Genomic DNA, 23,210 nt, shown 5'->3' on the forward strand with positions numbered 1-23,210 from the left:
CTACTCCTCCCTTTTCCCTAAAAATAATTACTGAACATATGAGTAACTTAAATAAACACAGTATGGCTTCTAAACAAGGGAGCCCCCAATTTGATATTCTGTGGTCTATCATGCTCAAATGTAGAAGATAAATAACATCTTAAATGTACTCTTATTGAAAAGACCTTGTTTTGCCTCTAAAGCATAAAGATTCCAAATGAAAGATTTTGGTTCTTTCTTCTGTAGCAAACATATCCATTAAAATATAATGATGGTATTTAAATTTTTTAAGTGACTTCTTTTATTTTCAAAGGATTTTAATATGTTTATATATCTAAAATCAATGCTACCAACTCTTGGCAAACAAATAAAGGGTTAAAAGAAACTACAGATATTTCAGCTAAAGATTCCAGCTAGATTTTAAGGGGACTGGTGGTTAATGAATTTTCAGGTGAATAAAAACTGCCTCAGGCTGCTGCTATGGTGCTTTGGTATCACTTGGCAGTAATTTGCAGGCTTAACAGGAAAGAAGACAAGTGAAGACTATATCACAACATTCCCTGTAACTCCAGTTCTTGTTTCAAGCACAATCCCATTGCTGTCTGGGTGATGTGAGAATAAATGCTTTCAAGACACACACGTAAAAAGGGATTTTGTAAGTAGTATCCAGCAGGAACCTCAGAATTAATCTGCAAAATAACAAAACCTGCCTGACTGATCAGAACATAGGTTTTTCTTCTATGCTGTGACAGCCATTTCCATGTTTTTCCAATTATATGGTTTTAGACGAAGCAATCATTTTAGCAACTTTTTAATCATTCTTCCCAAATAGCAAAGACTCAAGTGGGTATCTTTGTAATACAGTTGTCAGTATTTCTGACCCTCTTGTTTTGTGACATGACAGTCACAACCCCTACTAGTTTCTGGGAATGAAGTCCATTGTAATGAAGGTGATCCTGTTAAAAATATTTAAAATATTTTAATTGTTAAATCAGTTTTAGCTACGTGCAATGTGGTTCAAAGGCAATCAGCGTTCCCCATAAGCTGCGCCCACGCACCCGCGCATACACACAAGCACTCATCACAGTAATGCACGTGCTAGAATGAGCCCCATAAAGGAAGGAATCTTCGCCTGTTTTGTTCACTGCTGTTTACCTAGCACATAGAACAGTGCCTGGAACATTACAGGAACCTTACATATATTTGTGGAGAGAATTGTGCCATACAAAACACAGTGGTTGTGGCTTTATGTGTGTATAAACTGAATGTTCCCCAGAACAACGTTGAAAAGTATGAGGTTCTGTTCTCCTTAACTTCATCTTCCATCTTCTGTACTTCCAAGTCCCTGTCAAATCTACTCTGTTCCCTTTGGGCATCTAACAATGTTAAAAATCATATTAATATTTATAAATTTTTTAAAAATTTATTTATTTATTTATGGCTGCTTTGGGTCTTCATTGCTGCATGAGGGCTTTCTCTAGTTGCGGTGAGTGGGGCTACTCTTCATGGCAGTGCGCAGGCCTCTCGCTGCGGTGGCTTCTCTTGTTGCGGAGCACGGGCTCTAGGCGCGCGGGCTTCAGTAGTTGCGCACGTGGGCCTAGTTGCTGCGCGGCATGTGGGATCCTCCTGGACCAGGGCTCGAACCCGAGTCCCCTGCATTGGCAGGCAGACTCCCAACCACTGCGCCACCAGGGAAGCCCAATATTTATAACTTTTACATAATGCTTACAATGTCCAGAAACTGAGCTATGCACTTTACATTTTCACCTAATTCCCACAATAATGTTATAAATCAGGTGATGCTATAACTCTCATTTAATTGACGAGACAAACTGAATTACAGAGAGGTAAGTACCTTGAACTACACAAACTAGAATCCCTGGCCTCATCAACTTATCATATGGCCTCCCGATGATCTTTTACTCACTAAGCCCTTTTCCTTACCAGCCTGTGAGAGGACAGGCTACCCTTCTTTTCTTATGTCTCAAAATCCCCACTTCCCTTCTCAGTTCCCTTTCCCCAACCCGCCAATGCCAATGCCAGAATCCATCCTCTCTGTCTCAACTGGAATGAGTATGCTCTCAGGCACGTAGGATGGCTGACTAATCAACTCGTTACCCATTAGTGTAAATAAGTTTCCATCAATGGATTGCCTAAGCCAAACATCTTGACCTCTTCAACCTTTAATCTCTGCTGCTTAATGATAATAATAGATGGTTTTATCTAGTCATTAAGGAATTTGGGCATCAGCAAGAAATGGAGAAGAGTATCTCCCAACATAGATATAATTTCATTAATTTGATACTGTTCATTATAAAGCTTACTTACCTATTTGTCAAGCATTGTGTTAGGTGATGGGGATACAAAGTTGGGTAAAGCAGAGCCCTGTCCTCTCAGAACTAAAGGAAGAGAGGGAACGAGAGAAAAGGAGGAGTGGTAATGGCATCGATGGTTTTAAATAAGGTACCGATGGTGGCCCCAAGGAGAGAAGATTAAGTCTGCCTGAAGAGGTTAGATAAGTTTTGACAACAAAGGTAGTTTTTATGTGAGGTCTTAAGAAAAACAATATTAGAGAGAGCAAGAAATGGGGGACTTTAGATTGGAAAAAGGAACAATGTGAGCAAAGGTGAAGAAATGGGTAATTGCGTGGATGGACCTAGAGGTTATTATGCTAAGTGAAATAAGTCAGACAGAGAAAGACAAATACTGTATGATTTCACTTATATGTGCAATCTAAAAAAGAAAACAAATGAACTAACATAACTCAACAGAAACAGAGTTATAGATACTGAGAACAAATAGGTGGTTGCCAGAGGGGAGGTGGATGGGGGTATGGGTGAAATAAATGAGGGAGATTAAGAGTACAAACTTCCAATTATAAAATAAATGAGTCCGGAGATGAAATGTACAACATGAGGAATATAGTCAATTATACTGTAATATCTGTGTATGGTGACACATGGTAACTAGACTTTTCATCGTGATGATTTTGTAATGTAAAGAAATATCCAGTCACTATGTCATGCACCCGAAACTAACATAGTGTTGTAGGTCAATTATTCTTCAATTATTAAAAATATATGCATATGTAGACACAGAGTAAATGCATCAAAATGCTCATGGTCATTACCTATGAGAGGTGGGGATTATGGGTGATTGTTACTTTTTACTTTATCCTTTTATGTATTTCTAGTTGAATGCAATGAACATGTAACACTTGTAAAATTAGAAAGAAAACAATAAATGTCATTAAAAATGAAAAATAAATAAATCCCAACCTTATAATAAATTAGGAAATTGAAATATATGCTACATCTGAAGCTAATAAAAGAATAGAAATTAATCCAATAAAGTGTACCACTTTAAAAGGGGAGAAAAGAACAATATGTAAGAGTTCCAGTTCTGTCTTTGCCAGTTCTCGACATTGTCAATTTTTCAAAAAACAATTCAATTGGTGTGTAGTAGTAATTTATTTACTTTAAAATATTTTTTTACTTTTTAGTTTACATTTTTTTTAATGACTAATGTAGAGTATCTTTTTACATGCTTGTTTGCCATTCGTATTTCTTCATTGGTGAAGTATTTGGATCTTTTGACATTTTAAAAAATTGGGTTGTTTTCTTACTGTTGAGTTTCGAGTTACGTATTTTGAATTCAAGTAATTTATCAAACATACATATTGAAAATCTTTTGAAATGTATAATTACATGTGTGTTTAGAAACTGACATTCTATGTTAATTAGAATATGCAGTGGTGATGGGTGGAAAGAGTCTTCACTGAGGCAGGAACAAAGGCTACAGAAACCAAAAGGACCACTGGGTCCCTAGTCCTGCATGAAGAACAGTCCTCCAAGCCTACAAGGCAATGGTCAGGGGACACTCACAGCCATCTTCCCAAAACCACCAGTTTGGGGACATAGAACTTTCATAAGGGAATGTACTATGTATAGCATAGAATGCAAAAGACTTGAAGTTTTACAATAAAAGAGAGGAGTTTTATACTGATTTGTTTAAAATTAAACAACAGATTGTAGAAAGAAATTTGTTTTACTAAAAGTTAAGGATGATGAATCACACTAAATTTTAATGAGGAGAATTTTGTAAAACAGGAACTTCAGGTATGTTTTGAAAAACTAATTATAAAATAAACATGATCCTTACCTTATTATTTCTGTGTTCATGGAAAGGTTGCCTAATTATGCTTACACACATAATTGCTCCAAGGGGAAGCAACCCAAGTAGGGGATGCTGTAGCTTGAGAAAATCCATTCTCCACCAAAAGAATAGATAGCTCATCAATAACTGAACTAATACTATTTTTCCTTTCCTTAAGTGTCCTTGATGTTTGTCTAGAATGATTTAGGCAGTACCAGTGGGGAGGCAGGCAGATGCTACATTCCTATAAGTAAGTCATGTTTATTCCTAATAAATTTTAAATATTGTAGAAACAATCATAGTAGTAGAGTCTGAGTTGTTTGGCTGCTTTCTTAGGGTACTAATTTATTTTTTAAAAGAAATCCTAAAGTTCTCAATTTAGAGATGACTAGAATAGCAAAATGTTTAAAGAACTAGAGGAATTCTTGGGTAGCCTGTATCAGCTGTAATACACTATAGTACTCTTAATCTGTTGCTCTGTGCCCCTCACACTCCCCACCAGCCCTCTCCTCTTCTAGTAATCCCAACTCCCTCATAACACAACCATCTACCAGTTTCTCCAGCCAAAAATCTAGCAGTCATCCTTTATTTCTCTCTGTACTTTATCTCTTACATCCTTGCCATCAACAAATCCTGCTGCTTCTACTTACAAAATATATCACAAAAGGGCTACTTCTCTCCACTGCCACCACCTCAGCCCACCCACAATCCCTTCTCTACTAGACTACTTCAAACCCTCCCAGTGTCTCCGTGCTTTCATTATGAATCATTCTCCATAGAAGAGCCAAAATAATCAACTTTAAAGGCTGGATCTCTATAGTATTTAATATATTTAAAAATATATAAAGAAAAATGAGCTAACATTAACATAGCCACTAGGAAATTGATTGAACTAGGAAATAAAACTTTACCAACACATTTAAATCCCCTTATATATCTTTCCCCAATCAACTTCCCCATTCATTAACCTCCAACATTCCTGTATTTGATGTTTACCAACACACCTCTTTTGGGGGATCTATTACATGTATCTGTAAGCAACATACAAATACTATTTCTGCATTTTTAAAGTTTGATAAAATATTTAGCCATTCTCCTGTGACATTCTCTTTCTTAAAACTTAGTACTAAAGAGGACTCCCCTTCACTCACAGAATGAAGACAGCTAGTGAGGTCATGTCCCGTGATGTTTCATAGACTCAGAGATGGCCCTAATGTGACCTTGGTGTTTTCCCAAGGGTATAGATAGTGCACAAACAGTGTCAACCTCATGATACTTAAAACTGTCTGAACCTCAGTTTACACATGAAGTTTCCAGAAGAATGAATTAAAAGACTGAAAATTATCATAATAAAAAGAATTCATCATACTTAGGGAAAAGTAATTTGTCTTATTGTATAAATGACAATTTCAACAAGAGTATAAATTAGATGTAATTATATAAACTGGAAGATAGGGTATTTACATCCAAACATCATTCTAGTAATGGGCAGTTTAGATACATTCGATATAATAAAAATTTAGGATGTTAAAAATATCTATATTTTGGGCATCATAAAAAAGCAAAGACAGGAATTCTTCCTGCCCACTCAGTAACTCACAAAGTTTGGCATAACAATTGTCACAAACTGATCTCAGAAACAGAGCAATGATACATTTTCTATGAGTACAGACTGTAAAATACTACGGATTGTGCTTTATATAATATTGTTTGAGGCAATCTGTATAAGAAATAACATCAAGATTCATAATTGCACAAATCTGAAAGGCCTTACATTTCCCATCACAAATTACCCTACTGTCATAACTCACAAAGAAGTAATTGTAGTATTTTATAAACTGTTTACTGTCTAAGATTGCAAATTGTTTAGCTAATTCATACAAACTTTTTGGCTGCAAATCTTCAATGTCATAGGCCTGGGTCAGGTTATACTCCAGCTTCCAATTAGATTTTCCCTTTAGATTAGCATCTGTCAGGTTCAAGTAATACTGCAGCACATCCTATAGTTAAAAAGAGTAACAAAGCCTGGTTCGTTTTTTGGCATATGAAGTACTGCATATCAAGAAGAGTTCTTATTAGGATTTATGTGACATTCTTAATTTAAAGTATAGTCATTTTAAGAAGTGGGCATTGCTTTTAAAGAAAAAGAGTCCTGATAGAAAAATCTATATATTTTTTCATTTAAAAAATAATGAAAGAACGTAATAGAAAATAATCCAACTATACAGAGGGATTTACAAAATAAAAAGTCTTCGATTCACACACCTCAGAAGTAACCACTGCTAATAGTTGTATATAAATCAGTCATATGCAGGAGGTGGCTTGTACCAGCCCACAAATGCTGACTGTCAAATTTTCAGGCATCTTGCAAGTTAGTTGGTATCACTTTGGCAGCTTGAAATTGGCCATGATGGGAGTATTTATGCCATGGAAATTGGCAAACACTACAAATCAAAGCACTTTTCCCCCCGCCCGGTGAACCAGCTGTTAAACATTTACCAGCACTCCAGTGTATGTGTGCTGTTCTAGACTTTATGTACAAAGGAATATAAGTATTTAGAATATATATACCTATTTTCTATCTTTTTGACTTTTTCAAAAAATGAAATTAAACTATACAAACTTTTGTACTTTTAAAAATGATATAGTATTCTATCAGGTACATCTTTCTATGTCAGTATACACACACACACATGCACACACACACGTGTGTGTGTATCTGAGATTCAGATCCAAAAATAGGCAACTAATAGTTGTAAAAGAATTCCTTTGGGGACTTCCCTGGTGGCGCAGTGGTTAAGAATCCGCCTGCCAATGCAGGGGACACGGGTTCAAGCCCTGGTGCAGGAAGATCCCACATGCCGTGGAGCGACTAAGCCTGTGCGCCACAACTAATGAGCCTGCGAGCCACAACTACTGAGCCCACGTGCCACAACTACTAAAACCCATGCACCTAGAGACTGTGCTCCACAACAAGAGAAGCCACCACAATGAGAAGCCCCCACTTGCCACAACTAGAGAAAGCCCACGTGCAGCAACAAAGACCCAACGCAGCCAAAAATAAATAAATAAATAAATAAATTTTAAAAAATTCCTTTGGACTATTTTATCAATTGTTTTATCTCCTCATTTAATTTAATGTTTATGGATTAAACCAGATTTTTCCTGCCCTATCTTTTCTTGTAAAAACATGCTCTAGGGATTAACAAATCTATCTCCTACTAAATTTACCTAGGAGAAAAATACAGTTACATCAATAAAGACTTTAATTGAGAAATTCTTTTCAAATTATATTTGTTGAAAGGGGCAGTACCCATAAGCTAAATGCCTGGCCTTTTGAGGCTGAATTGATATATAGAGTCATGTACCAGCTCCAGAGAACTTTTGTCTCCAAAGTTCCAACTCTATTTATTTTCTTTACAAAAAAAATTTTGCCAACATTTATTGAGCGCTTACTGTGAGCCAAGCATTTTTCCAAGTGCTTTAAGAATAGATGTTCATGTAGTCCTCACAGCAACTCAGTGAAGTCAGTAATATTTTAATCTCGGTTTTAAGGAGAATAGACTAGGACACAGAGAAGTAGGGTAAGACCACTTATGAGGGAGTATGGTTTCAGAGCCTACATTCTTCTTCATAGCTGTGTTCTGGAGAAGAGTAATTAATAACAAATATGGAGTAGTGAAAAGTTTCAAATGTATATAAGTCCACAAACAAGGCGCTACCCAATGAAACCCTTATCTAAGTAAATGTGAAGACCTTAGAAGACAGAAACAGCTCCCCAAAGGCTAACCTCATAAACCCACACTTAGAAAGTGCTGACATTCCAAATATAAAAAGGAAGAAAAACATCCTGAGATTTCAACATAAAGTACAATTCACAATAGCTGCGCTGAAAACATTCAACTAAACTAATGAAAACCACAAAGATATGCATAAATATGGGGTCACTTCTAAAACTGTACCAACTTACCAGTAATTTATAATCACGAGGATCATACTGAAATAGTCTGACACCAGGATTGTTGGTCTGTTTTTCTAAAACACTCTTCACTGGAGTAACAGCAGGAGCCACAAACAAAGAATTTATTGGATTTCCTAGACAAAATATATGTACATAAATATATTTTTTTTAATAATTGAGTTTAACTATATTAAAAATATGGACAAATTCCAGATTAAGAAGTTAACAGAAGTAACGGCCAAATGATGTGTGATGCTTGATGGATCCTGATCTGAAACAACAGTAAAGAGACACTTTTGAGAAAATAGGGGAAGTTTTACTATGAAGAAAGAGATTAAAAGAATTATTGTTGATTTTGTTAGGTAAGTTAATGGTATTATTATTATGTAAGTTATCCATATACTTTAGCAATGAATACAGAAGCATGTAGGGCTGAAATACATTTGATGTTTGAGATTTATGTTCAAATACTTCAGCAAAAAAAGAATAAAGGATCATAGATAAAATAAATGTGGCAAAATCTTGATAGATATTGAATATAAGTGATGGTACATGGGGGTTTGTTTTATAATTCTCTCTACCTATATATATATTTGCAATTTTTCATAATAAAACTATCCAACTTATTACAAGTACACACACACAGAATATACAAAGCTAGTTTTTTTTGTACTCTACCTATAACAATATTCCAATAATTATATAATAAGAATTTAAGTGTCACCATGTTTTATACATATCTGTTATAGCAGCAGTCCCCAACCATTTTGGCACCAGGGACCGGTTTTGTGGAAGGCAATTTTCCCATGGGTGTGGGGGTGGGTGATGTTTCAGGCGGTAATGGGAGCGATGGGGAGTGATGCGGAACAGCAGATAAAGCTTCGCTCTGTGCGGCCCCGTTCCTAACAGGCTGCAGACAGGTAGCGGTCCGCAGCCCAGGGGTTGGGGACACCTGTATTATAGGACTAAATTTCTGAGTCAAAAAGCTATCAAATGCTGAAAAATGGTCACTTTTACCAAGCCCACTCATTCTAGATGAAGAAGGTAAAGCATTTGAAAAATGTTCCCCAATTACTGAAAAAAAAAAAAATACATATTGATTTTTCTACTGGCTGACTGCTAAAAAATCAGAACTCTTATTTTGTTAACTCTCAGTTTTCTTGCCCTTATACAGAAGTTATCTTTAATTACTTTTTTTTTCTGCTTTTTTTTTTTTAAATATCACTTATAAATTTATTTATTTATTTATGGCTGTGTTGGGTCTTCGTTTCTGTGCGAGGGCTTTCTCTAGTTGTGGCAAGCGGGGGCCACTCTTCATCGCAGTGCGCGGGCCTCTCACCATCGCGGCTTCTGTTGTTGTGGAGCACAGGCTCCAAACGTGCAGGCTCAGTAGTTGTGGCTCACGGGCCCAGTTGCTCCGCGGCATGTGGGATCTTCCCAGAACAGGGCTCGAACCCGTGTCCCCTGCATTAGCAGGCAGATTCTCAACCACTGCACCACCAGGGAAGCCCAGAAATTATCTTTAAAAATAGATAATTGTTGGGCTTCCCTGGTGGCGCAGTGGTTGAGAATCTGCCTGCCAATGCAGGGGACACGGGTTCGAGCCCTGGTCTGGGAAGATCCCACATGCCACGGAGCAGCTGGGCTCGTGAGCCGCAATTGCTGAGCCTGTGCGTCTGGAGCCTGTGCTCCGCAACAAGAGAGGCCACAATAGTGAGAGGCCCACGCACCGCGATGAAGAGTGGCCCCCACTTGCCACAACTAGAGAAAGCCCTCGCACAGAAATGAAGACCTAACACAGCCATAAATAAATAAATTAATAAAAAAAAATAGATAATCGTTGTCTAATTTAATGCTAGAGCTTCTTCTATTTTTTTTTCTTTTAATGCTGAGTAGATGACAATGTCGATAAGCACTTAAAAGTAGGAGCTTAATTTATTTTAAACCAACAGTAAATTGTGCTTTGCTCTTTAAATTCTGAGAAGTAAATCTAGTCATATCAAAGGAAACTTGAGTCTAGCAGGTAAATAAAAAAGAGTGATTCTCTAAACTCGAGGACCTAATAGAACATTTGAGCGAACTGAGGGTTTCAGAGGCTTTTGTGTCAACAGCAGTCAAATGACGATGGCCTTGTGGAGCTAAAAGGAAGAAACCCAGTGGCAGGACTAAATATGATTTGGACAGTTGCCATCACTCACAGAGGGTACTGAGAAAAAGCAGGTGCTGGCAGGTAGATCTAATAAAACTTTTAATTTACTGGATCAGTAAAAAGTAATGGATATTCACTATTTTGCTCTAGCATCTTGGACTGAGGAGATGCAAATAGAATGTTATATTACCTTTTTTATCTGAAAGAACCATAATACTATCTCTGTGAGTGTGTCCATAAAATTGTCCTGCAATGATGTTACTGTATTTTCTAAAAATATCTATCAATTTCTCATTATAGTATTCTCTCATTGCCGTCATGCTCCTTGAATAAGGCAGGTACCCCACTGGAACATGAGCTACGATGTACACCTGGAGAAAGAAACACAAAGAGGACTGATGAGACTCTTTTTGCACATTTTTCACAACAAAATGATTTAGATACCCAAGATTGAAAGTATATTAATTAAATTTTAGAAAGCAAATATACCATTTCTCCTATTTATTTACCAAAAAAAGATGAAATTATGAAACTATTAATGGCCCTATATTTGCACTTGTTTATTTGAACTACATGGTTTATGATGTAAGGTAACTGTGACTTTGCTCAAAATTTTTTAAAAAATATCAACAGATGTCAACCAATCCCCAGAGCATTAAAAGCAAAATAAAACAAGCAACAACAGCAGAGGCAAATCACAAAGTGTTTCATGTAAGAACATCTTTAAATTTTAATTCTTTTATTAATACCTGACCCCACTCAAGTCTAATAAGTATACAAGTTTAACCCTCTGTTTATCCCATGATGATGTTAGTCTACGGCATCTACCTTCTCCTTATTTTGCTGACAGATGTTCAGTGTATTTTCTAGCCATTCAAACTGATTTGCTGGGTCAGTCTTATTTAGGGTCACGATATTTGGGCCATAGTATAAGTTTGTGTTGAGACTGATGATCCTAAGGTTCAGATTAGTTGAAACTTTCTGTGAATAAAAGCCACCTATAAAAACAAATTTGAAACACATTCTAGAATAATACACACACAGATACATAGACACTGTGAAAGCAAAATCTTAATAAAGGTTTTCAAGCCATTTAGGCAGGTTATACTTATTTCTTATTCTTTAGTTTGCACATACATAGGCTGTCATTGGATAAGGATCAGATTTAACAAACATTTATTGGAAAACTACTATGTGTCAAGTCCAATGCTGCCACTTCCACAAATTGAGGTAACAACAGTTGTATCCAACATTCACATGAAAAGATAACTAAATGTTTTGGCACTAGACAATGAGGTACTGAATTTTATAAAAGAAAGATTAATACATCAACTTCTACTTTTGTATGTTTGGGGAATTAAGATAAGAGATATTGTGAAATCGAAAATCCAAAGAATGGGAACACACATGGATCTTGCCAGAGAATACTGAGGAAGAAATGTCAGATAAACCAGAGCTGCTACAATCTCAGGTGAGACGAGGCTTAAAGGTATAACCCCACTCACACCTGTGAACAAGTGGTGACAGAACACCCTGCTGCCATGGCACTTTCAGCCACTGGGACCTTGCCCCTGTTTTCTTCACCCTGGGCCCACTCACCATCCATGCCACTCCCCGGCTTTCAAACATGATAAGGCCTCCAGAAAAACTGGGCACAGAGACTCTGCAGAATTGGTACACCCAAGCAAATATTAAAGATCTAAGTCTAAACAACATGAACTGAGATAAAAAATAGAGATAAAATAGGGATGAGTAAATCTTTCACTTACCTTTCCTTAGAGTACTAATAGCTTCTTCATCCAGCCATGGCTTCCAGAGGCTTGCTACTGCATTGTACACCTTGCTGGTGAATATAGGCAGTTGATCCTGGCCACAAACAATATAATCCACCATTGAAACTCTAAAGATATATGGATGGATTAATTTAAATATCACTTGAGCAGTTACTGCTATGTTAGGCATCTGGAGATGCAGGAATACTAGAAAGACTTAATTTTCAAGGATTTATAACTTAATTGGGGAGATGGAGGACAAAATGCAACCAATCATCTATAAGACAATGTGCTAGGCACCACTACAAGGGCTCTGGGAGTGGAAAAGCAAGAACAATCAAGTCTAGCCCAGAGAGTCAGCAGGGAGAGTGAAAAGAGCATTTGAACCAGAACTTGAATAATGATTTCATCAAGTTGACAAGAAAGGGAATCGAAGCAAAAATAATGGCCCAGACACCAACACAGTGCCATATACAGAAACAAGCCCTTGTTTCAGCGTGACCGGGGTATAGAATGGATGTGAGAATATGCTTATTATAGAGACACTGAAGGCAGATTTGAGCCTGAATATGTAGGACCTGGTGTAGCATGCCTAGGAGATGGATTTCAGAATTAAACAAAGTCCTCTGAAATGTTAATACTAGTATAAAGCTTTTCAGCTTCTTGAATGAAGACTTATAACCACATGTTTTTGATTTTTTCTTTGTTTGTTTGTTTTATTGGAGTATATAGTTGCTTTACAGTGTTGTGTTAGTTTCTGTTGTACAGCAAAGTGAATCAGTTGTACGTATACATATATCCTCTCTTATTTAGATTTCCTTCTCATTCAGGTCACCACAGAGCACTGAGTAGAGCTCCCTGTGCTATAAGTGTGTGGTGAAAAGGGAACCCTCCTGCACTGTTGGTGGGAATGTAAATTGATACAACCACTATGGAAAACAGTATGAAGGTTCCTTAAAAAACTAAGAATAGAACTACCATGTGACCCAGCAATCCCACTACTGGGCATATACCCTGAGAAAACCATAATTCAAAAAGAGTCATGTACCACAATGTTCATTGCAGCTCTATTTACAATAGCCAGGACATGCAACCAACCTAAGTGTCCATCAACAGATGAATGGGTAAAGAAGATGTGGCACATATATACAACGGAATAATACTCAGCCATAAAAGGAAACGAAATTGAGTTATTTGTAGTGAGGTGGATGGACCTAGAGTCTGTCATACAGAGTGAAGTAAGTTAGAAAGAGAAAAACATGTTTTTGATTTGAAGTCTCTTTATGTCAGCCTAAATCATAACGTTCTGATTTTTTAAATAATATATGTATAATACATTATACCGTATTTTTATCATCCTATTTTATCATATTATAATAAAGTATCTTTATGGTGACATAAGCTCTAGGGAAGAAAAAAAACTTCAAGAAAGTACATACTGAATAAAAACCCAGAAATCATTTGTGAAATTGGGTAATTATTCCTATTTTTTGTTTCAAAAAATTATATTTAAAAAACTGAAGCCATCTTCTTCACTCTTTTCATTTCCTTCTCTATATTGGTAACATAGACTTATTTCTTAAAGGAGTTTCCCTGTCATCATTAATTAAAATTCTTAGTTTTTTTTTTTTTAAGATGACACCCAAGTCACATCAGTTCCTAATACATGTGCCTAATACATAATGAAAATACAAATATATTCAAGGCAAGTAATAAGCAAATGACTTCTTTTAACTGAAACTGATTATCCAAAGGATATTGTCAATTTGTGTCAGCAGAGTCATCTGTCTGAAAATTACACAATGGCTTAGGCCAATCTAAATTCTGATTAAAAATTGGTAATCATCATCATCATCAAAAACCTAATATCTTAGCCATTTGTTTATATTGGGATGGATGCCAAGATACTGGTATGGTCATGTAGAATCAAAATTTTATAAACATTGCTCTAGATTTTTCTATTTTAAGTATGAAAAATATGAGCACCAGAGAAGTTAAGTGATTTATCCAGGGAGCGCTGGTCAGTCCCAGAGCTGAGTCTAAATCCCAGGTCTTTCTACCATCACTCTTACATCCAGTTATCTATTGCACAATGGGAAGTGACCCACTCATCAGTTTGGTGGCACCAGCCTTGCCAGTGTATGAGTACCTGAGGACCCTGGCCCAGACTGCTTCCTTGAGTGGAAATGGAAAGAAATCCCTGGGCTGTCCACACAAATATCTACTTCTGATGTAATGGGTGGGAATTTGCATCTGTATTTGTATGTTTATGTAGCTATGTTTAAGTACATGTTTATGGGGGTTTAGTGGAGAAATAACACATCTGATTTATTTGTTACTAACATTCACCGGAATTTGATCTCAGATATGAGAAGTCTCAAGGAGAATTTGTTGTAGGGCTTTCATGTTACATCTGACCTTCCTGAAACTGGGATGGAAGGATGGCAGTAGAATAATAGAAGGTTTTCAGATATAAGGTCATAAGCTAGGAAGAGAAAAAAATTAACTGTTTGAGGTATAAAGGCTGCCAGTTTATCCTAGCTGTACATATAATCGGATATATTTTAGACGTTGGATAGCATCTATATCTTTGAATTATTATAAGATTTGGCTTTGCAAAAAGAAGGCAGAGATAAAAGTAAAATAAAACCAATCCTCAGAGGAGTTAGGAAACATGTGTCCCATGTCACTGCTTCATGCTACAAAACCACCACTACACTTACTGAGGGCTTATTATGTGCCAGGTAAGAAACTATGCCCTTTCCATATAGTGTCAGTAATTCTCCCCAAAACTTTGCAAAGTAGGTATTATTGCTCTTGTTTACAAATGATCAGGGATAATTATGTGCATTATCCAAGTTGCTCAAGCTATTAGAAGCAGGACAGGACAGGTTTTTAACTTCTAGTGAATGTGACTCTAAACCCTACATGTTTTCCATTACAACAGTCTGCCTGTCACCTAAAGCATATAAAAACAATGTGTGTAACCTCTGATTCCTGGAGATTGCCCATTCCCAAGCCTCTGCCCTGTGTGGTCTAACATCTCAACAGTAACAAAAGCTGACCACTGGTTGAAAGGCCAACTCGCAGACTCCCATGTTGTTCATCTCAAGACAGGAGGCCGGGCTCAAGAAGTCACTTGAAACTTAAGCTCATCATAGAGTGCAACTTTTCAAAGTCACATTATTCACATTAATTAACTATTATAATCAAAACCCTCATTAAGCAGCCTTTTGACATGAGATGGAAAAGATATGCTAAACCAAAAGAAAAATGTAGACAAAGAAAGGCATGAAAGTAAATATAATGTTTAGGAAATATTGATATGTTAGTCTGGCAAGAATAAAGGATGTGTGAAAGGATGTTTGTTTAACTGAACACAAAAGATCCAGGATGTGGGTTCTCCCACTAAGTGATTGTGAGCACTGGAACAAGCAACTTAACATTTCTGGGCCTCAGTTTTCTCTTTGGTAAAATGAAGAGTTGATCTAGACAAGGGGTCAGCAAACTTTTTCTATGAAGGGTCAAAAACTTAATATTACTTTAGGCTTGTGGGCCATATAGTCAATGTGGCAACTATTCTACTCTGCTGTTACAGTACACAAGCAGCCACAGGCAAAACAGAAAGCACAGCCATGGCTGTGTTCCAGCAAAACTTTATTTACAAAAACCAGTGTCAGACTGCATTTGGACCACAGGCCCTAGTTTGCCAAGCCCTGAACTAAACAACAATCTCTAAGATCTCTTGAATTTGAACAAATCTAAGATTCTACACTGCTATAGCAGATCCCTGTAACCAGGGCTGCTATCCGATTGTGTTACGCACAGGCTGTTTAATAAACAGCCACTCTAATAGGTTGAAGGCTGGGCCGTATCAGGCAGTAAAAATATTCTGAACATGCTCTCTGCCTTGAACCACATCTTGAACATGGACCTCCCTTTTTGGTTCTTATGATGATTTGCTATGCTTTTGTTTTTAATCACAATCCAGCTTAGATCAGAGTATGGGTAGCTTATACTATGCCTAATAGAAATTCTGAAAAATGTAAACGTTGGTCAACATTAACCGTTTTTGCTAACCTGAACATGGAAATTCAAATGAACAAAATTATTCAAAAGAAAGGAGAAACTGAGGAAGAATACAAAAGAAATCAAGAATTAATAACTCACAAACTAGGTAATTTGATTCCAAAATCTCACTATGGATATAACTTTTTATGAACTATTAGGAGTCCCTTTCAAGTCCCCAAAGCACTTGTCTTGCCCTCCTCCATGGTTAGCATTAAGAGCAAACTCCACCTCCGTGAGCGCCCCTCCCATGCCCTACTATCAGCTAGTTATCAGCATAATTTTGACACTACTGATGGAAAAAAATCCTTTAAGCATTTCTAGAAGCTGTGGTCAAATTTACCTGTGGCCAATAGTCATGATTACCCAGTGCAGGGAAAACCTGGAGATTTGGAAAGAGACTCTGCATTGTGGTTGTCATATTAGCAATCACATTTATGACCGTGTCTGTTGAGAGTTCACGCACCGGAACATGAGGTGGGCTATCCCTGAAAAGGAGACAGAATCGTAGAGAACAAAATCAGTTTCTATAAAAAGTCACTAGACTCCCGTGTAACGCCTTGTTGTATTGTCATTGTCAAATGCCACTATAAATCAACAGATGATAAAGAGTTGATAAACTACTCTTCATTTACCTTTGCCCCACAGAGAAGCCTATAAAAAAGAAAATTTGTGAAATACAAAAGATAAACTGGAAATCTCAGTCTATTTCACTGCCTGACTGAAGATTTATAAGAGGCAAAAATTTTTAGCAATTAAAAGCACAGATTCCAGGGCCAAAAGTGCCAGGTTTGCCATTTACTAGCTGTGTGCACTTGGGCAAGTTACTTAGATACTCAGTGCCTTCATTTCCTTATCTGTAAAGTGGGAATAATAATATCTATTGTGAAGATTAAATGAGTTACAATGTATAAATTAAAACAGTGCCACTGTCATTATTGCAGGTCCAGGAAATATTAGGCCTCTTCACTCTGTCATGATGGATGGAATTCGTTAATTACACCACCAGAAAATGATGTTTGCAAAATCACTATCACAGGTTAACTCCCATTGTTGCCTTTTTTTTTGGATTATTTAATCAAGACCTATTATCACATTAATAAACACCTCAAGACACTGACACAAATATGCTGTTTATGGCTTCATCTCTTAGTTAACATGGACATATTTCTAGAGCCTGCATTCTAAACAAACAAACAAAACTGGGTCTTTTAAAGTTTTTCTTATCCCTAATAATGTGGATTAATTTGATCTAGTATTTTTTTAAACCCCAAGAATTCTTAAAACGTAATATATATTCTTATGAAATTCAGCATTCTAATGAAGCTTAGGACACTGTAGATACATACTGAGTAACTAAGGGTATTTATATAATCACTCACCCTGTCCATATCATAAAAGATGCTTCCTGTCCTGAATTTTTAATAAAATCAAATGCTGACAAAATGAGGTGATAAGGAGAATCACATAGAACATCTCCAAAAGGGCCAGGATTGGAGGCATTTGCACCTTTCGAGGAAGCACACACTTTTGTGTGGTCATCTGTGATGTGGTAAGTAGGGTCTAAGTGTAAGTCAGTCACATGCCAAAACTGTCCTGCTGATGAGAAAATACATGCTGTTAAATCTACTTCTCTTCTGGAATTCCCATACCAATATTTACAGTAAGACGAGATTGTTGCTCCACCCTGTGATAGAAGAAAGCCTTAGTAATTTAAATATTCATATGCCCTGAAGTTAAATACACTCTTTCCCTGTCAGAAATAAGGATTCTAAAGACAATAGGAAGACTTTACTAGAATTTACTATTTACACACATCAGAACTGATGAAGTCACTCACAGCATGACTACTTAACAAAGACTACATGACAAACATAAGTTTGCATAGTGATATACATGGAGACATCCTTCTGGGAAGTCAATAATAATCCCATATTGTATCTTACCAGCATGTCTCCTTCCTTGTAGAATTTAAGGTTTTAGAATTTATTTATTTTCTTCTTGTAGAAAAATGGACAAAAAATAGGATGTGTTTTGTTAGGGTCACACAGTGAATAGATTGCAGAACTTGTAACTAAAAAATCTCACTCCTAATTTCTTGTAAAACCTTGCCTCTCAACATTAATGAAAAAAGAGTCTTCAGTTTAGCTTTCAGCCAAAAATAGCCACTGCCAGAGGTTCTTAAAAGCTATTTAACAGAGGAACATCTTCTATCATACACTTGTATAAGATGTTTATAATATTAAGGGAAGCATTTGTTAAAGAAGATGTTCCCACTGGGTTTTCAGGGAGAAGCCCAAGACCCACTTGATAGCACCCCTGATTGGAAGTCATCTTGAGAAAGATTCCTTCACTGAAGGAAACACAGGTTAATCATAGTAGTATCTCTCTTTATTAAGTATTTACTATGTGCCAGACATTGTGATAAGCAATTTAAATATACTGTGTCATTTCATTCTCAAAACTACTCTCTGAAGTAGGAATCACTGTTCTCATTTTAGAGTTGAGAAATTAATGCTGGATCAGTTAGAAAATTTGCTCTAGTATATACAGCTTAATAAAGGGCAGAGACAAAATCTGACCCCTCATTTTGAAGGGCCCTCAAGTTTGTTTATACTTAATTTACATATATCTTCAGTGATTTTGCTCCCTTCTCATATGCAACCAATAAACTGTTTTAATATTGAGACTTTTTCACACTTTGAATTTGGAGCTCACTCTGATTAGGACTCATTTACAATAGGAAACATCAGAAGTGACATAGCAGCAGTACTACACCAGAAGCATGGAGCAAATAAGTAGAATGCAAACTTTTATCTATACAAATGACAAAAGCTAAGTATGATAAAAGCTAAGTATGCACCTGAGCAAACACTTGGATAAAACCCAAAGCTGGATAATAAAGTAGAAAATTGAAAGCAGTTAACTTAAGGTGGAAAGGGTGTATTATATTTAGGATGTTATTTCTTCGCAAAGTTGTTGTAATTTTATAACACATTTAAGTTCACAGTTAAGAAGTGGTAGACAGAAGATCCAGAACAAAGTAGTCATTAAATAGTCTTTATGGTCAATTACTTGGTCTTCAGCCCCAATTTGAAAACATTTGCCAAGAGTAATTTATTTTATTCCATAATGCAGAAAGTACTCCAACTCTTTTTCCAGCTTGGACATACTTTACCCAGCACATAAAGTGGTTTGGCAGACAGCTCAGAATCATCCTGGTGGTTGCCCTTCCTTGGGGTATAAATATATACTGCATCTCTATTGTATGTAAATATGTATATTATTATTCATAGAATGTTAAGGTATGTAGTAAACTACACACAGAACAGCATAGTGTTATGGTTAAGGATGGGGGTTCCGGAATCAGACCGCCTTACTTCAAATCCAAGCTCTTCTTCCTAATCTAGTTGTATGATCTCGGCCTGTTTCATCTGTAAAATGGGAATAATATTGTCTACTGAATGAGGGTTAAGTGACTTAGTAGCGGAAAGAGGCTGGCATCTGGTAAGCTCAACATTAGTTACGTTGTTATTCATTTGTAATGTCAAACTTGCATCTGAGATTGAATTTCCTCATTTCCAAGTAATAGCTGAAATGTACTGAGTACTTACTGTAAGTTTAATGCTGTTTCTTACGCTTTACGTGTATTAACTGACCATTATTTCCATTTTACAGGTAAGGAACTGCAGCACTCAGAAATTAAGTGCAAGTCACATATGTCATATGCAGCAGAACCAAGACAGCAATTCAGGAAATCTGACTCCAGAGTCCACACGGCTCTTAAGCACTGCACACAGTACCTCTCTGTGCGTGCTCACATTCAAATGTCCTTCCAGAAAAAATAAGTCCTTCCGTCTCACTTGCCTCATGTAAGATAGATAACAGCTACACCTATAGGGGATACTGTGACAAGTAAGGGACATGAAATTATTAATATATTAAACTTTGTAAAACAAAACTGGAAACACATTAAGGACACATTCCTCTGATGTAACTTATTACCTGGATTTATATATCCCCAGCATCTAGAATACGTCTGACCTATAATAGGTCCTCAACAAACATTCTTTAATTAGGCACAGGCAGATTCAGAATTTCCTCAATATCACATGGTGACTCAGTAATGAAAGCTGAAATGGAACCAGTCTCTCCAGACTTGCAGTCTAGCGCCCTTTCCACTACATTGGATTGCTAGACAGATAAGTGAGGAATAATTATTTAGGTGCACTGAAGGGTGTCTTTAAATAGAAGCCAAGAATGGAGCCCTGACAGGTTCTTAACCTGGGATTTATGAATAATGAACCGCTGGAGGCCTCACCTCCAACCTCTAATGAAATTTATACAAAATGCTGTGAGTGTGTGTGTGTGTGTGTGTGTCCAAGGCCAGAGACCTGGCCTGTGGCAGAGCCCACACTTCAGTTCAGATTCTCTGGTTCGCAGTCCAATGTTCTTTTCACTACACAACAATTGCTTTCTTGTTCTGCAGATAATCTTTAAAAAGATTCCCACATATGTATATGTGTATATGTGTGTGTGTTGTAAACATATCTAGATAAATGCTCAAAACAATCTTATCTTTGGGATAATGTATCCCAAAGAAGCTAGTATATCATAATTCAGATGTTTGGACATATGGTTGTTGTTTAAAATAGGTGTTTTTGTTTATTTGTTTATAATGTCAGTTCCTACCAAATACTCCATCAGGTCCTGACTTACCTAAATCTAAAAAATTGTGGCCAAACACAACCAGGTGAAGTCTCCCTGGGCTGTTGTCCTCTGACCACTGGGACTTGACAGGACAGAGCGCTGAGACCGGGAATTTGCACACACACACACACACACACACACACACACCACGGTGTAAAGAAGTCCTAGCATTTGGGGTGGGATCAGGGGGAGAGGGAAGGTCACATCAAGTGGAAAGCATATAAATTAATATATCCAATGTGAACCTGCTGAATGGACACTTCAGCAGGTCTTTGAACCTTGGTTTCCCCTCTCCCTCTCTCTCCCCCAGGTGTAGCTTCCCTACAGAAACAGGGCGGTGTGAAGTGGAGACTCACTAGACCCCAGAAAGCTGTCATTGAGGCCTTCAGCAATCAGATCCTTAAAAGCAAAAGGCGCATTTGCCATGGGTTGGCCTCCTGCATTCTAGGACATTTTATCTCAAAATCCTAAACAGCCACATAATTAAAGAAATACAGCTTTAATGAAAGCAGAAGCCAGCAGCATGCATAAGTATTTGAGGACAATTTCTTGTTACCACTGACAGTTGGGAAACCAGATTGACAGTTCTTGCTTTCAACTGCCTGACAGCTGAGTCATGAGGACTTAGCTCTTGAACACACAGGAGGCATTTTTTGCCCAGAGCATTTCCGAAATCATGTGAGAGTAAAGTGACAGAGAAGAGAGGAGGTTTCAGCGCCAAATGCTAAGCTGTTTCAGAGACAGCTGTGCCCAAACCACAGAACACAACTCCACCCATCCCATTTCGCCCCCTCTAGATAACAAAGCAATTATGTTTAAAGTTGAGTCAGGGAGGTGAGGGTGGGTACCTTGACCTTTTAACACTGAAGGCTCAGGTGGCATCACAAAATCTCTCATCCCGGGCTTCCCTGGTGGCACAGTGGTTGAGAATCTGCCTGCCAATGCAGGGGACACGGGTTCGAGCCCTGGTCTGGGAAGATCCCACATGCCGCAGAGCAACTGGGCCCGTGAGCCACAATTACTGAGCCTGCGCGTCTGGAGCCTGTGTTCCGCAACAAGAGAGGCCGCGACGGTGAAAGGCCCGCTCACCGCAATGAAGAGTGGCCCTCACTTGCTGCAACTAGAGAAAGCCCTTGCACAGAAACGAAGACCCAACACAGCTAAAATAAATAAATAAATAAATTTATACAAAAAAATAATTTAAAAAAAATCTCTCATCCAAAGGTTATCCATTCTGGACCAGTGGTTCTCAGACTCTAGCGTCTATCACAATCACCTGGACGATTTGTTAAACAGATCGTTGGGGCTCAATTATCCGAGAGTTTCGTATTTGGCAGGTCTGGGGTGGGGCTAAAAACTTGCATTTTTAACGCGTTTAAGCGATGCTGGTGCTCCTGGGGCCGGACCCCACTTTGAGAACCACTTCTGTACAGGCGCTGGGCTAAGCGCTGGGAATGAATTAACATCGGCCCTGCCCGCGGGGAGCCCAGGGGCGTCCAGGTAAAGTGAAGGCCCCGTGCGTTCTAACGTAGACTGACGAGCGCGGAGCGCCAGGGCTGCAACCGCGCTGAGGTTGGAGGAGTGGGAAGAAAAGGCCACCAGACTTGACGCGCAGGACAGAATAAACAGTCCCACTGAAATTTACACTGCTGAGACGCCGAAACCCCGCAGCTCCCCCTCCGCTCTGGGCAGATTCGGGGCCTCTGGAAATGCGGGACATCCAGCCCCCAGCTTCTTTTTCCCTTGAGACACCCAGTTTTTCCTTCCTTTCCCCCGGGCACAAAACACACCTGGAGACACAAAGCAAAAACAACTGCACGGGAGGAGCAGCGCCCCCCGCTGTCCGCAGCCAGTCCCGGCCTCCCCGCCGAGCCGAGCTGGCGCTCGTGTCCTTCCGTCGCCCTCGCCCTCCCCGCGCCCCGCAGGGGCAGTCGCAGCCCAGAGCCTTGGCCGGGGCCACTGCTGCCCACAAGCACTTTTCTCGGCTCTGCGCAGGCGCTCTGGCCGCCGCTCCTGCGCAGCTCCGGGGAGGAAAAGGGTACAGACGACTCACCCACCGCCGGACTGGGACTCGGGCCGCCAGCGGGAGCCAGAGGCAGTCCGAGGCCGGGGCGGCAGTGCCAGGCAGGCAGCAGGCAGCAGACGAGCGCGCCCAGCAGCGCCATCGCGGGCCGCGGCCACGGGCCTGGGAGACCTATTGCTGTCCCGGGGCTCCACACGACCGTCGGGCCCGGGGCTGGGGAGGAGGAAGAAGACCTCTGCGGGGGTTGACGCCCAGTGGTCACGTGAGAGGGTAGAGTCCTTAATGAGTAGGTTCAGTTGACCTTCAACAGCTGTCTAGCGCTTATCCGGCTTTTCCCGTTGTTTTTTGTGTCTCAGCGTCAGTGACTGGCCTGGGAAGGAATGCGCTTGCAGC

The 23,210-nt window shown here is 38.6% G+C and overlaps 1 protein-coding gene across 6 annotated transcripts; it reads right to left on the bottom strand.

Moving 5' to 3' along the window:
• Positions 1–4,924: 4,924 nt before the first annotated feature.
• On the bottom strand, positions 4,925–23,203 carry SMPDL3A (sphingomyelin phosphodiesterase acid like 3A). Of its 6 annotated transcripts, none has more exons than XM_082406212.1 (8): positions 22,848–23,203; positions 17,467–17,683; positions 16,428–16,572; positions 12,014–12,110; positions 11,073–11,242; positions 10,435–10,615; positions 8,105–8,229; positions 4,925–6,134 (listed from the first exon to the last, which is right to left on the bottom strand). In XM_082406212.1, the coding sequence occupies exons 1-8, from the start codon at positions 22,957–22,959 to the stop codon at positions 5,817–5,819; spliced, it is 1,365 nt and encodes a 454-aa protein (XP_082262338.1). In that variant the 5' UTR covers positions 22,960–23,203; the 3' UTR covers positions 4,925–5,816. The 6 variants fall into 6 exon arrangements, with proteins under 6 accessions (XP_082262338.1, XP_082262339.1, XP_082262343.1 ...); XM_082406213.1 differs by having other exon boundaries at positions 17,467–17,680; positions 22,848–23,202; XM_082406217.1 differs by lacking the exon at positions 22,848–23,203 and adding an exon at positions 22,585–22,758 and having other exon boundaries at positions 5,504–6,134; positions 17,467–17,680.
• Positions 23,204–23,210: the final 7 nt, after the last annotated feature.

The sequence above is a fragment of the Balaenoptera borealis genome (genome assembly GCF_965194805.1).
Source record: "Balaenoptera borealis genome assembly, chromosome: 9".
NCBI lineage: Eukaryota > Metazoa > Chordata > Mammalia > Artiodactyla > Balaenopteridae > Balaenoptera > Balaenoptera borealis.